Here is a 17,250-nt window from a genome sequence, read left to right on the forward strand (position 1 = left end):
GTGTGTGTGTGTGTGTGTGTGTGTGTGTCCAGTTGTCATGGTGCCCGTGTAGAGGTCAGAGACACCCTCAGCCATTAGTCCCCCCAGACCTGAGGCAGAGCTTTGCACTTGCCAGCAAAGGCTCCATCACTGAGCTAAGTCCCCAGCCCCTCACCTTCCCTTTCCTTGAGGCAGGGTCTCTCATTTCCTCCATACTCCATGCTCCAAGGTAGTGGGTTATGAGCTCTCAAGGGATTCGCCTTCCTTCTTACCATAATAGTAGAGATATTGCAGATGTGCTACCATGGGAGTGATAATGTTTAGCTTTTCACATAGGCCTTTAATTTTTTAAATTATTATATATATATTTATTATATATGAGTATATTTATTATTATTATTATTATTATTATTATTATTATATATGAGTGTTTTGCCCCCATGTCCACATGTGCCTGGTAGCCCACAGAGGCCAAAAGAATGTATTGGATACCTTTAAATTGCAGTTACAGATAGTAGTGTGGGTGCTAGGACTCAAACCCAGGTCCTCTGAATGAGAACACAGTGCTCTTAAACACTGAGATACCTTTTTAGCTCCCCTGGCTTTTTTTCTTAAAATTTGTGTTTATTTTCTGTGTCTGAGTGACTGCCTATATGTATTTATGTGTACATGTGTGTCTGCTGCCCATGGAGGTCAAAAGATGGCCTCGGATCCTTTTGAGCTAGAGTTACAGGGTAGTTTTGAAGCACCATGTAGATGCTGGGAACCAAACCTAGGTCCTCTGCCAGAACAGCAATTGCCTTAACTGCCCTGCCATCTCTCTAGCCTCATGTCTGAATTTTTACATGTATCTGTGCATGGCTGTCAGGTAGGTTCCTGTGAGGACCAGAGGCATGAGGTACTTAGAGGAACTCAAGAAGTGGTTTTGAGCCACCCAACGTAGATGCTGGCGACTGAACACACTAAGTGCATGAATGCTGGTTCCCATGGAGGCCAGAGATGTCAGATATTTCTGTGAGCAGGAGATGCAGGCAGTTGTGGCCTATGCAAGTGATAGGGATGAAACTCGGGACCTCTGCAAGAGCAGCACATGCTCTTAACCCCTGAGCCATCTCTCCAGCCCCCAGTTGGTATTTCTTAATGATTGCTAGCTGCCAACAGCTCCCAGCATTTTAGTTTTACATTTCTCTATATAAGTATAGGGGTGTGTGTGAGTGTGTGTGTGTGTGTGTGTGTGTGTGTGTGTGTGTGTGTGTGTGTACTGGAGATGGAACCCAGAGCCTTATGCATTCTAGGCAAGTTCTCTGCTCCCAAACCACTTCCCCATTCCTAACTAGAGCAAAATGCGAGTTTTTTCAAGTAACTTATTTTACATCAATCAAGTGGTCTATCCTTTTTTTCTGGAGTCAGATTTTTATAGATTACTTTTTCTGTAGTTAGAGGTCCATACTTTCTCTTGAATAGTAGTAACTCAGAAACCTTTCTTTTTTAAGGTCTTAAAGAGATAATTGTGCCCCAGTTAGGCTGCCATGCAGAATCATCTGTCTCAGCTTGTGAGTCCGCTGCCTCTAAGCCCCGGAAGAGGAAGAAGAATGAAATGTCTGGTGAGATAATTTCACTCATTTCTTTTGTTTTTCACTGAGTCAGAGGAGTCATGAGAAAAGACTTGTTCCTGAATTTTTAATAACATTTTCTTTATTTTTTTTAAACAGATGTGCTTTTTTTTTTTTTTTAAGATTTATTTATTTCATGCTGCTACACTGTAGCTGTCTTCAGACACACCAGAAAAGAACATCAAATCCCATTACAGATGGTTGTGAGCCACTATGTGGTTGCTGGGAATTGAACTCAGGACCTTTGGAAGAGCAGTCAGTGCTCTTAACCACTGAGCCATCTCTCCAGCCCAATAACATTTTCTTTAAGTAAGAGCCAGACCAGGTGGTATACTCCAGAAACTGAGGTGGGTTTGAGGTCAGCCTGGTCTACCTAAAGAGTTCTAAGCCAGCAAGGGCAACATATGAAAGAGTGAGAGAAAGAGAGAGAGGGGGGAAGGAAAGGGGGAAAAGAAGAGAAGAATAGGACAGGACAGGACAGGACAAAGAAAGCAAGCAAGCTGGGCAGTGGTGTCACGGGCCTTGGAGGCAGAGGAAGACAGAACTCTATGAGTTCAAGGCTAACCTGGTGAACAGAGTAGGTTCTAGGACAGCTAAGGCTATACAGAGAAAACCTGTCTCAAAAAACAAAATAACAAAAACCCATCCTGTGTTGGAGACCTAGTTCAGTGGTAGAGTGGGTGCTTAGCATGTACAAAATCCCCAGCACCAAACAAATCATTATGGTGGAGAACTTCAGGTCCAGTGAGAAACCTCTTATGGGAGCAAGGTAGAGAGCAATGCAGGAAGTTACCCAACACCCTGTTCTGGCTGCCACATTCTCAAAATGTGTTCCCCCCACCCCGCTTCACACATACAGACACACCAAGCAGAGACTAAATGAGCAAGCTGTAGAGGGTAAGTGCAACACTTGGAGGTGGAGGCTGGAGGATCAGCATCCAGAATCATCCTTAGCTACTTACTAAGATTGAGGCCATCTTAGGCTGCCCTGTGTGAAAAACAAAATAGCAAACCAGTAAATATTGTAAAATTATTCATAGAGAAGAAAATGGAAGAGAGGGCATCCGAAAGCATGGTGGTCATCAGACAGGTCAGAACACTGGGTAGATTCCTTCCTTCCACTTCTGTTTTCCATCCAAATCTTTTATAAGCAGCAGAAAGAGTTAAGACTTTGTGTTTAATAGTTAGTATTGGTTTGTTCTAGAAACTGTAAAGCTATCCTGGGTATTACCAAAACTGTTTTTGTTTTAGGTACTTTAGAAATTACTATCAAATCAGTTTTTATAATTTTACAAAATTTAAAAATGATTATTTTTTGTTGTCTTGCATGTATGTATGCACATGCCTGTATTATGTTCATGTATGTTTGTGCACCATGTGCATTATTCCTAGGGAGTATGGAATCCCCCAGAACTGAAGTGCAGCAAGTGCGAGCTGCCATGTGGGTTCTGGAAAACTGAACCCGGCTCTTCTGCCAAGGAGCCAGTGTTCTTAACTGCTAAGCCATTGGTCTAGCCCCAGTTTTGCAGACTTCTTTTAAGATTATTTTTTGTCTGGGCTAGAGAGATATCTCAGTGAGTAAAGATTCTTGCTATCAAGTTTGAAGATCTGAGTAATTGGGGACTATCCCTGGGACCCCATGGTGGAAAGAAAGAACTAACACCCAAATTGTCCTCTGACCTCTATGTGTGTGTGGCACACCTGCATACACATAAAATAAAAATGTCAAAAGACATGGCCCAGTGGTTAAGAGCACTGGATGCTCTTCCAAAAGATCCTGTGGAGTTCAATCCCCAGCACCCGCATGACAGCTCACAACTGTCTGTAACACCGGTTCCAGGGATCTGCACCGTCACCTAGACACTTATGAAGACAAAAACAGTAATGAACATAGTATAAAAATAAATCTTCAAAAATAAATTAAAATGTAACAGTAAAGTTACTTTGTCTTGTATGTAGGTAAGATTATCTTTAACTCCTGATCCTGTCTCTACCTCCCATCTGCAGGATTACATGCCAGGCTGTAGATATGATGTCGTCTTGTGTGTTGTTTTGTCTCTGAGACAGGCCTGGGGCTCACCTTGCTGTGGAGGATGACCCTGAACGTATTCCACCTCCATTTCCTGCTAGTACTGCAGACTTGTGCCATTGCCCTCGTTTATGGGGCATCGGGCTCAGTGCATGTTATGCAGCACTTGGGTTCCATCTCGTTCCCAAGGCATGTCTTAAGTATCGGAACCCATTTCTAATCTAGGTGCACAGGTGACCAGCTCACTGATGCCACAAGATGCAGTAAACAGCAATCTAAGGAAGAGTGGCCTGAAAAAGCCCATGGTTACGTCATCACTGAAAAGGCAGGGTAAGTTTCCGTTCCTAGAAGGGGCTCCAGGGGTGGAAACTATCCAGGGTAGTCAGAAGGAGTAATCAAAAGAAACGCTGCATGTTGTCTCCCATGATGTGGTACTAACATAAAGAACAGCAGTGGCTGGATTCCCAGCAGCTGAGGTCTCTCCTGCTCCCCAAGGTTCTAATAATGCTCAGAATTACGCTAGGATAGACGAGGGTCCAGCACTTTAGAAGAGTATCTGCTGCTCTGCTATGAGTTCGGATCTCAGCACTCTCTTGGACAGGTCACAGACACCTGTAACTCCAGCTTTAAGGGATTTTTTATGTCATCTGACCTTGGAAAAACACATACACACAAAAGTAAAACAAATCTAAGAATAAATTGATGGCTTGGTAGTTTAGAGCACTGGAACTCCCTCTGTAGACCAGGGTGGCCTTGAACTCAGAGATCTGCCTGCCTCAGCCTCTCGAGTGGTGGGATTAAAGGCATGTGCCTCTACTGCCTGGCCAATACCTCCCTGCTTTTTTTTTTTTTTTTTTTTTGGTTCTTTTTTTCGGAGCTGGGGACCGGACCCAGGGCCTTGCGCTTCCTAGGCAAGCGCTCTACCACTGAGCTAAATCCCCAACCCCTACCTCCCTGCTTTTAATTACTGTTTTTATTTAATGTGAACAGGAGTTTTACCTCTGTGCATGTCTGTATACTATATGCATACCTCATGCCTGCAGAGGCCATAGGAGCATCTGATCCCCTGGGAACTAGAGTTGTAAACTGAACAGTTGTAAGGTACTATGGCTCTGAAAATCAAACCCAGATCTTCAGGAGCAGCCACTGTTATTAACCTCTGAGCCATCTCTCTTGACCCTGGTTTGCTTTGCTTTGTTTTATGTTGCCCTTGACTGGCTTGGACCCTGATACGTAGACCAGGATGGCCTTGAACTCACAGCTGTCCATGTCCTGCCTCCTGACTGCTAGAATTAAAGGCATGCACTACCACAGCTGACTGTTCAAACTATTTGTCTCAAAACCCTGTGAGTAGCCACAGGTGACTCTGGACTCCTGCTACTCCTGCCTCTTTTTCCTAAATGCTGACATAGGCGTACATCCTCACTCTGGTCACTTTATTATAAGGATGTACCGTCATGCCCAATGTACATGGGTGGTTTTGTTGTGTTTTTTCTTTTCTTTTTTTTTTTTTAAGTTTTATGAAGCTAGAGAGATGGCTCAGCAGGTAAGAGCTCTTAGTACTCTTGCAGAGGATACGAGTTCAATTCCCAGACTACACACTGGGTGGCTTACAAGCACCTGTACCTCTAGCTTCAGGAGATTCGGTGGCCTTGATGGCTTCAGAGGCCACTGTATGCACATAAGATATATATAGAGAGATGTAGTTACGTGTGTGTGTGTGTGTGTGTAAATGAATATTAAAATACATCTGTGGGGTTAAGGATTTAGCTCAGTGGTAGAGCGCTTGCCTAGCAAGCGCAAGGCCCTGGGTTCGGTCCTCAGCTCCGAAAAAAAAAAAAAATACATCTGTTATCACACTGGATACACTGGATATCATAAAATGTATAGTAGTTATATGTCAGTAAAAAAGAAAAAAAAACCTTAAAGCTATTTCACTTAGTTTCTTTTCTCCATATTTAATCTTTATGTTCTTTTTTTTTCTGTATAAACTACATGACTATTTCGAGCTTTAGTTAATTGTTTATTTTGAAAGAAAAGTAATGTTAATGAAAAACATTTGTTTTACTTTGTTTTTTCCTTTTTCTAGTCTGTGGTCAGCTGTTAGATGAGGCACAGGTGACCTTGTCTTTCCAAGACTGGCTGGCCAGTGTCACAGAGCGCATCCATCAGACCATGCACTATCAGTTTGACGGTGAGTACAGCCAGAAGCAGGAGACATCACAGTAGCATACAGCAGTTCCACTCTGACTTGTAGAAAAACTAAGTAAGCTTGGGTTCCAAGAGCACTGAGCCACAAGAGAGTCAATGTCAAGCTGGTGTGGCAGCACTGGAACTGGAGGGTTGCCCTGAGTCTGAGCCAGCCTGAGGTACAGACTGAAGCCTTGTTTGTTGTTTAAGAGGGGAGGGATAGCTTAGTGTTAGCGCATGTGCCCTGCACACACAAGTCTCTCAGTTCTTTCCCCAATACTAAGAAAAAAAATGGGTTGGGGATTTAGCTCAGTGGTAGAGTGCTTGCCTAGGAAGTGCAAGGCCCTGGGTTCGGTCCCCAGCTCTGGAAAAAAAAAAAAAAAGAAAGAAAGAAAAACAATAAGCTAAATAGATGGCTTAGCGGTAAAGGCACTTGCTGTCAGGCCTGACAACCTGCGTTTGAGCTCCAGAACTCACAAGGTTAAAGGAGAAAACCATTCCCGCAAGGTGTCCTTTGACCTATACTCGTGCACTGTGGCCCACATCCTTCCCTCCCCCATAAGTAAATAAATGTAATACAAAAACAGCAAACAAGCAAACAAAGAAGAAAGATATCAAAACTGGAAGAGCTAAAGAATCATTACCAAATGGTTAATTTAATCATAATTGGACTACAGGACCAACAAAGTGTAGTTAGAGATAGAAGGGAAAAGAGCAGCAGATAAAACCTGTAAGTCTGCCTGGGTCTTTGCCTTTGTGTTTGTGTCTAGTGTGCCGAAGCTTTAGATTGTAAATAACACCTCTTGAGCCTCCTGGAAGTCAAAGCAGAGGTGGGCAAGGCTTCAGTGCTCCTTCCCTTGAGCACGCTGTAGGTGGATGGTGTGGCGGCTTATCTTCAGTGTCAGCTTGAGTAGATTTGGATTCACTCAGAAACACAGCACTGAGTGTGCATAAGGACCATGACAGAGATTTAACCGAGTAGGTGACAGCATCCCGTGGGTGGGATAAAACTATAAGCACTGTACCAGCATTCACCTCTCTGCTTCCTGACACTGGTTGTGAAGGAACCAGCCACTCCACACTCCTGCTGTCCAGTGCTAGAACCTCTCTGTCTGTCATGCCCTCCCTACTGTGAACCTGTACCCTTAAACTGTGTGCCATACAGACCCTTTTTTCCTTAAACTACTTTCATTAGTGTTTTGTCCAGCAGAATTCTTTTTTTTTAACAAATACATTTTTTTAAATTTATTTTATGTATATGAGTACACTGTAGCTGTCTTCAGACACACCAGAAGAGGGCATCAGACCCCATTACAGATGGTTGTGAGCCATCGGTTGCTGGGATTTGAACTCAGGACCTCTAGAAGAGCAGTCAGTGCTCTTTTTTTTTTTTTTTTTTTTTTTCGGAGCTGGGGACTGAACCCAGGTCCTTGCGTTTGCTAGGCAAGCCCTCTACCACTGAGCTAAATCCCCAACCCCAGCAGTCAGTGCTCTTAACCGCTGAGCCATCTCTCCAGCCCCATCGGAATTCTTAATACAGTTCCTGATTTGTCAGATGATGAAACGCTCCGTGCTTTTCTAAGGCATTTTGATTATATGACCACCAGAACCCACCTAAAAAAGTTTCACTCTGGGTTTGGGAGATATGAACTTTAATCTCAATGCTAAAAGGGTGGTCACCTGCACTAATCTAATTGACAAGATTCAAGTTTTGATGAGAGAACTTGTCTCAAAAATCCATTTGTGGGTGAGCAGTGAGGTAGTTCAACAATGACAAGGCACCTTCCCACTAAACCTGGTGGTCTGACTTTAATCCCTGGAACTCATGGTAGACAGACAAAACTGGCTTCTGCAGGTTATCCTCTGACACCACAACCTCCCCCCAACATGTGTGCCATAGGCTGCATGTGTGGACGGACACACACACACACACACACTAAATTAAAACAAGTCAGAACTGGAGTGATGGCTTAGCAGTCAAGAGCATCTCTTGCTTCCAGAGGCCCTGAGTTGGGCTCCAGCATCCACATGGTGGCTCCCTATCACCAGTCCAGGGGAGGAAACACCTTCTTCTCACTTCTTCATGTGCTTACTTATTGCACATACAAACATGCAGGCAAGATACTCACAGACATAAAACAAAGTTGTAAAAAGTGTTTTCATAAGCAAAAAGCCACACAGACAACAAAGGCAGAGACATAATCCTAAGGAAACCTTTAAGCTTACCTCTGACCTCCACACTGCTTTCAAGTACATGTGTGTACCTACACACATGAACCCACAACACATCTGTACACACTGAGCACTGAGTTTTGACATTGGCATTCTACAGTCAGTAAAAGTAGGCAGAGCCAGCTGGGTGTGATGACCTGCACCTAGCATCTCACAGAAGGATCCATTCAAGGTCTCACTCACAGTGAGTGAGGGGACAGCCAAACTACTTAAGATGCTCCCTCAAAATATATCAGCAACATAGGCGGTGGTGGTACACATCTCTAATCCTTGTACTGGTTACACAGAGGCAGGTGGAACTCTGTGAATTCTAGGACAGCCAGGGATACACGGAGAAACCCTGTCTCAAAAAACATAAAAGCAAAACAAAAAATCAGTAACACTTGGGAGGCAAAGGCAGTTAAATGTCTGTGAGCTCCAGGCCAAGGAAAGCCACTTATAGTAACTGTCTTAAAAACAAAAGAAAAATATCAAGAAAAATGTGAATATAAAGTAGAAGTCTTTTCTATTCTAATTCTTTTTTTTAAAAGATTTATTTATTTCATGTTTATGAGTACACTGTCGCTGTCTTCAGACACACCAGAAAAGGGCATCAGGTCCCATTACAGATGGTTGTGAGCCACCATGTGGTTGCTGGGAATTGAACTCAGGACCTCTGGAAGAGCAGTCAGTGATCTTCCCCACTGAGCCATCTCTCCAGTCCTCTATTCTAACTCTTTAAAAAAAAACTTTTTTTTTCTTGTTTGGAGTTTCTATTTTTTGTTTTGTTCTTTATGTGTATGTTTGTGACTGTGTGTGTGTGTGTGTGTGTGCGCGCGCGCGCGCGATGACTGTGTCATGCTCCCCAGATCTGGAGTTGCAGGTGACCATGAGCCTCCTGACATGGGTGCTCGGAGCCAGCTCAGTTCTCTGGTAGAGCAGCAAATGTAGAGCCATCTCTCCAGCCCTCTTTACTCTTTTGTTTTTGAAATCTATGTGACAAGCTCAGAACCCTGCCTCAGCCTCTAAAAATGCTGGGATTATAGTGTCCCACCTTGCCTAACAACTCCTTTAATATATATTATTTAACATTTTAGAAAAAATGATTTATTTTATTGGAAGGTGATTTGTCTGCAGCTATGTATGCATGCCCTGTGCATCCGGTATCTGCAAAGTCAGAAGTGGTCAGATCCCCTGAAACTAGAGTCACAGATGGCTGTGAGACACCATGTGGGTGCTGGGAACCAAACCTGGGTCCTCTGCAAAGGCAACAAGTGCTCTAAACTATTGAACTAAATTTTTTTCAAGTTAAATAGTGGTCTTTCTCTCAGAGCCAGGAATGCTGGCGCACCTAGTACTTCTAGCATAAGTGGGACAGAAGAAGGAGGAGGAGCCCTAAGATTTGAGGTCAGTCTGGTCTACATAGTGATTTAAACCCAACCCCTGCCTGTGCTGCATAATAAGACTATGTCTAAAACAAGTTCTGTGCTTCTCTGTGGACCTCTAGATGGTTCCTTCTGCTAGAATTAAGAAAAACTCTGAGCTAGTTGTCTCCCTACAGAATTCTGTTGACTTTTTCTTCATCCAAATTACTTTAAGAGATTAGGATGTTTTCTTATAATTTATGTGCCCTGGAGTCATAGTTAGACTGATGTTGACTGAACCTGCAGCAGCCTGACCCTGTAACCTTAGCACTCATGGTCCTGACTGTGAAGGTGTGGGCAGTCTCCTGCTTTGCTCACACATGAATACAGCCAGCAGGTGCCAGGGCATAGAGGCCAGGAGTCAGTCAAGTGGACAGGCCAACAGAGGCCCCTTAGCTCACTTATGTGTTCTCATTTCACATGGCCTTCAAGGAGAGAAGTCTACTCTGGTGGTGGCTACATACCTGGGGCTCTGAAAAGTCATCCTTGGAGGAGGATAAGTGTGTTATAAGCAAAGGACGAGGGAGGGACCAGGCTGATACAGCCCTCGGCTTTCAAGGTCCCTTCAGTCTTGTAACCTTTGAATAAAGAAACCTTGAGGGTGGTGGTGCTGCTGGTGGTGCTGGTGGTGGTTTTGGTGGTGGGGGTGCTGGTGGTGGTGGTACTAGTGTTGGTAGTGGTGGTGGTGGTGGTGGTGTTACATCTTAACTGGTTGGGAAAGGGGCACATGCATGCCATGGCCAATGTGTGGCAGTTAGAAGACAACTTGCAGGAATTGGTTCTCCCTTTCCACCATGTGGGTTTCAGTCAGGTTATCAAGCTAGGCAGCAGGTGCCCTTACACTGATCTGTCTCCCCAGCCTGCCCACACCAGATACTCAGGAGCACAGCCCCATTCGTTCCTTTCCTTTTCCTGTCCTCATACTTCAAGAAAACAACCAAGTTCATTTAAATGATGTCCTTCTCTTTTCTGCAGGCAAACCAGAGCCCCTGGTGTTCCACATTCCTCAGTCCTTTTTTGATGCCTTGCAACAGAGAATATCCACAGGAAGTGCAAAAAAGCGGCTCCCCAACTCCACCACAGGTGCCAGCCTCCCTGGGGAAGAGTCATAGCAATTGTGGCCTAGAGAAGTATGTGTGGAAAAGTCTCTGTGGGACTCTCAGAGCTGCCATGTGTAGGCAAGTTACGGGGACATGAAGCTTTTAGATATTAGCTCTTAGAACAGTGACTGTCCGTCCAAAGACTGATACTTCCTCCAGTAAGAGTGAATGGAAGCATTCAGGGGCTATAAACCTGGCAAATGGTGAGCAAAGACTGATACACCCAGGTGTGGTACAGTTTCCACAAAAACATCTGAAGCCCCAGAGGCCAAAACCTAAAGGGGTATCAACAGATACGCCGTTCATCTTCATCGGTATGCAGATGGGACTGGGATCACACTCTCTCAGCAGAGCCCTAACTGATGGTCAAGACATGATTGTTCACCAGCCTCTTCAAGGGCATTTGGATCAAACTGACAGACGTCCAGAGGGGTGCTTTCCAAAAACTTTATCTGGAGGAAACATTTCCAATAGTACATTAAGAGTATAATTCCAGCTGGGCATAGTGGTGCATGCCTGTAGTCCCAGCACTTGGAAGGCAGAGACAGGTGGGTCTCTGTGAGTTAGAGGGTAGCCTGGTCTACAGAGTGAATTTCAGGACAGCCAGGGCTACACAGAGAAACTCTGTCTCAAAAAATTAAAACAAATAACAAAATATAGTTCCAACCTGATATGGTGGCACACACCTTTCATCACAGCAGACAGGATGCAGAAGTAGGTGGATCTTTTAGTTCCAGACCAGCCTGGTGTCCAGAGCAAGTTCCAAGACCACCAGGGGTACACAGAAGAAACTCTGTCTCAAAACACACGCACACTCGCGCACACACACGCACACACCACGGTAAGGGATTTGTGGCAGCAATAGGAGGTGACTGGTTGTATGGCATCCACAGGAAGCAGAGGGAAAGGAATGGTGGTGCTCATCTCACTGTCTCCTTTTGGTTCTGTTTAGGACTCTAACTTTAAAATGGTACGACCCAGATTGAGATGTGGTCTTCACACCTAGTTAATCTATAAAGTCCCTGAAAAACATCCTCAGAGACTTGTTTCTGTGGTGATTGTAAGTCTCATCAAGTTGGCAGTATATCGGTCACAAGATAGCCATTAGTAATGTGAACGAAAGCACATCACTGTAAACCTTGACATTCATCTCTAGTTCCCATAGATGCATGGCCCTGTCATAATACAAAATGCTTTCGGTTCACCATCATGAGTTCCCATGGCTCTTAACAGTCCCAGTGGGTCTCATCTAATACTCAAGCCAGTCTTAACTGGGAACACCTACAACATGAGAGCCAACCTACACTGAGTATTCAATAGCACAGGATAAACATACCTATTCCAAAATGGAAGAATTAGGGCATAGCAAGGAATGATTGGATCAAAGCAAGACTGAAGCTCACCAGGGCAACACCAAATCCTATACTTTCATGTTGGGCATCTGGGGCTCCAAAGAGCCTGGGGAGCCCCACCCCTCCAGCTCTGCTGCCTGAGGACACAGCCTCTCTCTTGAGCCAGTCTTTAATACCTGCAGAACCAATATCTGTAGACAGTGCGGCTAGCTCAGGACGAACCTCACCTCCTTCAAACGCTGCTGCCGTGGCTGTTGTGTGCTGACTCTGCGGAGCACTTCCTAGGCAGGTGTTTTTGAGCAGGGAACCCTTTCCTTACCATCCTCAATTAGACTCTTCTTTCTAGTCAAGTTTTACTTTCATGCATTGGCGGCTTTGATGTGTGGGGTCTTGTCCTCAGGACCCCTTTCCTGTTGTCCCAGTGCAGAGTGCTGTGTTTCCTTTTAGTGGCTCTCACCGAACCTCATAGCGACAGCTGCTTTCAATCCTGCATTGTCTCTGACTTTCAACTTACTCATGCGCTTTTTTCTTGACCCTGCACACTTTGGTATCGTCTCTCTCCTTTTCTGTTCTTTCCCCAGGGACCTGAGTAAGCAGTGAGCCATAGCCATTGTATACAGTCTGAATGCCTCCTGTCTGAAGATGACCATGTAGTCCAGTCCTTAATAATCCAGTTTTACCCAGGCTCTTGTGACACAGACAAAACACAGCCAGTCTCTTTGCTTGGATATAGTATGAGTCTCTACTGGCCTGGTTACTGAGAGTCTTCATTCCTCTCTGAAGGCACATGAGCCACGTCTCTCTTAGCATTTTGGTCTCCCACCACCCCATCGGAATGCCCATTGGGCTCTACTTACAGCATTTTAGGTTGTTTTAGCCCATGGAGCCAAACTCTTCCACATGACTCCTGTAAACCACTTCCAAAGGCCCAATAACCAAACAGTCAGCTCCACTTAATAATTCTGTGTTAGTTACTTGTTACTGTGATGAAGTGCCTGACAGGAAGTCCCTTATGGAGGAAGCATTTGTTTTGGCTCACTGTTTGGATACACATGGTAGAGAAGTTATGACACCAGGAAAGTGAGGCAGCCATCACATCTACAGCTAGGAATTGGAGAGAGATGAATCCCGGAACTTAGCTTGCATTCTCCTTTGTATTCAGTTTGGGACCCCAGCCCATGGAATGATGCCAGCCACAGTTAGGATGGGTCTTCCCACCTCAGCATAATCTAGACACTGTCTCATACACAGGCCTAGAGGTCTGTGTGGTGTTTTTGATTCTAAGTCCAAACAAGTTATCATCAAGATTAATCATGATGCCAAGCACGATTGCAAATACGTTTAAAGTACTCAGGAAGCAGAGGCAGGTAGAACTCTGGGAGTTTGTGGCCAGCTCAGTCAATGATACACAGGGAAACCCCATCTTAAAGGACACCAACAAGGACTGGAGAGATGGCCCAGCTGTTAAGAGCACTGACTGCTCTTCTAGAGGTCCTGAGTTCAATTCCCAGCAACCACATGGTGGCTCACAACCATCTGTAATGGGAACCGATGCCCTCTTCTGGTGTGTCTGAAGACAGTGACAGTGTACTCACACAAAATAAATAAATCTTTAAAAAAAAAAAAAAGACACCAACAAACATAAAGATCAACCAACCATCACAAATTTTGAAATGGGGAGATTTTATTTTTAGAGTAACTTTTTAGAAATAAAGATGGGGAAGAAGAGCCATCAGGTGGCCAACAACCAAAAGTGATTACAGCTAGAAAGCAGCGATGTCTTCCAGTAAGTTGTGAGGTGATAGAACAGTGACTCAGTGGGGCTCAAGTCTAGTTTTGAAAAGTGCAAGCTGTGAGTTCACAATGCTTTGAGACCCGAATACCTTCATGCTTATAGCTTATCCATCAAACTAGAGGCCTCTCATATGGTAATGTTAATTCCTCAGATATACTGTAGGCCGCTGGCAGAGCTGTTTTAATTTCACGTGCAGATGGTGGGTAGGTATCACTTGTATTTCCTTAAAGGACTGTGATTTGACTCATTGCATCTCGTGTTGTAAGATTTTCAGAGTGGAATGCTATGCACATAGCTCTACCAGACATAGGACGGTAGCCCAAAGGCCTGGGTTTGTCCTAACACAACAGAAAGGGAGCAACAACAAAATATGTAAACAAGTTTCTAAGGTCTAAAAAGGAGCATCTGGAAAAGCTCAGCCTTCTGCATTGGAGGTCCATTTCCTATGCTCAGTCAGTACCTGCCAGACTGTTGCACCCTTGCAGAAGGTCGGGATCAGAGGAGAATGACTGCACTGCAGTGAGCTGGACCCTGGGGTAGCGAGCACCCTGGGAGGACACTGCTTCAGTACTCACATTTGTCCCTTTCTTCTCACTGCAGCCTTTGTTCGGAAAGATGCCTTGCCCCTGGGAACCTTTTCCAAGTACACCTGGCATATCACTAATATTCTGCAAGTCAAACAAATCTTAGACACCCCAGAGGTAAGAGTTAATTCCTCAGGAGCCGTGTGTGTGTGTGTGTGTGTGTGTGTGTGTGTGTGTGTGTGTGTGCAGGCACATCTGGATGTGTATTTTTTTGGGACATGATCTTTTGTCATCGTTTTTGTTTTAGTTTGGTGAGACACAGTTTCTCTGTGTAGTTCTGGCTGTCCTGGAACTTACTCTATAGACCAGGCTATCCTAAAGTCAAAGAGATAGATCCACCTGCTCTGCCTCCCAAGTACTGAGATTAAATGCATATGTCACCACCACCTGGCTTTCATTGGCCTGAAGCTCAAACAGTTTAGTCAGACCAGCTGGCCAGCAAGCCTGAGGATCCTGCTGTCTTTCCTGCCCCATTTTGTTTTTGAGTCAGTGTCTTTCTTTGGCCTGGAGCTCACCAAGTAGGTTAGGCTGGGTGGCCTGTGAGCCCCCGGGGTTCCACATGTCTCTGTGTCTCCAGCACTGAAATTACAAGCGAGTCCCACCACACCTGAGTTTCTAGGGACAGAACTGAAATTCAGGTCCTTCTGCATGGGTGCTGAGCACTTCACTGACTGAGCCACCTCTCCAGCTCTCCCTTTTCATGCTTACGGATTATTCAGCTGGAGTTTGTGTAGTTCTGAGTCTGATTTTGGTAACTGTTCATGCTTAGAACATGTTTTAAAGGACCAGTGAGATCACTCAGCAAGTAAAGGTTTTTGATGGCCTTGAATTTGATCCCAGCCCATATAAAAGGGAGTCTAGTGGTGCACACTTTGAATCCCAGCTCTAAGGGAGGCAGGAGGATCACATTTCAAACCCGTCGTCAGCTGCACATCAAGCCAGAAGCCAGCCTCAGCTAGAAGAGACCCTGTATGAAAAAGCAAAGTAACCACAACAACATATCTCAAATTTAAGATACCGGTTTTTGCCTCCAGGGTCACAAAGCAAGGTTTGGGGCTATGCATAGTTGGAGCAGTCCTTTGATCCAGCACTCAGGAGTCAGAGACCAGCCTGTCTACATGGCAAGTTCCAGACTAGCCACCACATAACACCTTGTCCTTGCCCGCCCCCAGGATTTCCTTGTGAATTCATGATACTCTGGTGTCTATGAATATCCTGGACTTCACTGATTGCTGCTTGAATGGGTTTTCATAATAGTAGATGACGCTCCATCGTGAAGTCACTGGGCCTTGTTTAAGCTCCTCTCCAAACTGTCATTTGATGACCTGTGCTTAGTCTCTTTCACCAGGACACACTGAATATTGTACTACAGCTACTTGCTTGCTTATTTATTTATTTAGTGTGAGTGTGAGTGTGTGTGTGTGGGGGGGGGGTGTCTGTCTGTCTGTATGTATGTATGACTCGGCTCCCTCCTCCTCCTGTTGTTTCTAGGGGTTGAACACAGGTGGTCACCCTTGCCCCAGGCGCCATTACCCACTCAACCATCCATCTCACAGGTCCAACACTATGCATTTATAATAGTTTGTTGAAGTAGATCTGAAGTAGTGTGACAGATCACACCCTTCCTACAGAGTAGAATATTTCAAAAACCTCAACACAGTGTGACTCTGATGCATGAAGGTAATTTACCCGGGCTGACTAGCTCATACTTACAGTCCAGTTCTTGGGAGGCAAAGGCAGAGATCTAGAATTTCAGGGGTACACAGTGCAACTGTCTCAAAAACAAACACAAAAAGATTGATTAGTGGCAAAGCATCATTGCATTCAGAAGTAAGCTTTTGATGGTTACACAGCTTACACGTGAGCCCTAGAAGACAGAGTCTCGAGAGAACATATCTTGAGGTTAAGTGTGATAGAGTAGCGCTCTTCATCCTCCTCTAGTCTCTGTGCATATGCATACAGGCACATGTATCTGTATACATGTTCACATATACAACACATACATACGTACACACATGGAATACAAAACTATTTTTAAAAGAAAGTTTATTGATTTGCCTGCACTTAAGATAAAAACAGTATCATGGGGTTGGAGAAATGGCTCAGTGATTAAAAGCACTGGTTGTGCTTCCAGAGGACCCAGATTCAAGTCTCAGCACCCACATGGCTGCTCACCGCTGCCATGTAACTGCAACTACAATTTCAGCCCCTCAGTATCTAACACTCTTCCTCTGATTTCTCAAGCACCCACATACATGAGAGCCATATATACACACACACTGTCGGTCCCAAAGAAGCCTGGGGCAAGCTGCAGTACCTGTGGCTTCTCTGTGCACCCCACACACCCTAAATTCTCCAGCCCAGGGCTGGGCTTCCCTTCTCCCAGCTTCTCTTTCCTATGTAACTCAGCCACTTTGGCTACAAACAGTATTAGTTCTGCTCTTAGTTCTCTTGGTTCCCATGTGCTCTCTGAAACTTTTCCCCACGCCCCCTTTCTTTTCCTTTCCTGCTCCCCACCCCTTCCTCCTGGCCTGGTTCAGTCTTGTTTAGACCTTCCAGATGCCTCTGGCCGTTCTCTCCCTCCAATCTACAATGAAACCTTCTCAACAATACTCAGGAGCAGTCAGGCCCTTGTTTTCATTCATACACATACACGTGGATATTTTAAAAGGTAGAATCATAAGTGACCTAGTGGCACCCAAGGTACACGTGTGTCAAGTTTTTTGGGTCTTCCTTTCTTACTGTCTGTGTGTCCAGATGCCCCTGGAAATCACACGTAGCTTCATCCAGAACCAGGATGGGACTTACGAGCTATTTAAATGCCCTAAAGTGGAAGTGGAGAGCATAGCGGAAACCTACGGCCGCATAGAGAAGCAGCCTGTGCTGAGACCTTTGGAGCTGAAAACCTTCCTCAAAGTTGGTAAGTGACTCTCAGAAACACCTCTGCCTTGAGGGTCACCAGTTACTGAGGCT

General features: G+C 44.9%; 1 protein-coding gene across 10 annotated transcripts in view; it reads left to right on the top strand.

Annotated features, from left to right (window-relative positions):
• Window positions 1–17,250, top strand: part of C4h2orf42 (similar to human chromosome 2 open reading frame 42) — a 29,196-nt gene that overhangs the window by 9,038 nt on the left and 2,908 nt on the right. For 9 of the 10 annotated variants that reach the window (XM_008763074.4, XM_063286073.1, NM_001107872.3 and 6 more), the window contains 6 exons: window positions 1,473–1,583; window positions 3,847–3,951; window positions 5,711–5,815; window positions 10,422–10,529; window positions 14,294–14,394; window positions 17,035–17,197. In XM_008763074.4, the coding sequence (XP_008761296.1) occupies window positions 1,473–1,583; window positions 3,847–3,951; window positions 5,711–5,815; window positions 10,422–10,529; window positions 14,294–14,394; window positions 17,035–17,197 (693 nt within the window). Of the gene's footprint in view, window positions 1–1,472; window positions 1,584–3,846; window positions 3,952–5,710; window positions 5,816–10,421; window positions 10,625–14,293; window positions 14,395–17,034; window positions 17,198–17,250 lie in introns of those variants that run through there. The other variant, XR_005503222.2, reaches the window with a different exon arrangement.

The sequence above is a fragment of the Rattus norvegicus genome, chromosome 4 (genome assembly GCF_036323735.1).
Source record: "Rattus norvegicus strain BN/NHsdMcwi chromosome 4, GRCr8, whole genome shotgun sequence".
NCBI classification, from domain to species: Eukaryota; Metazoa; Chordata; class Mammalia; order Rodentia; family Muridae; genus Rattus; species Rattus norvegicus.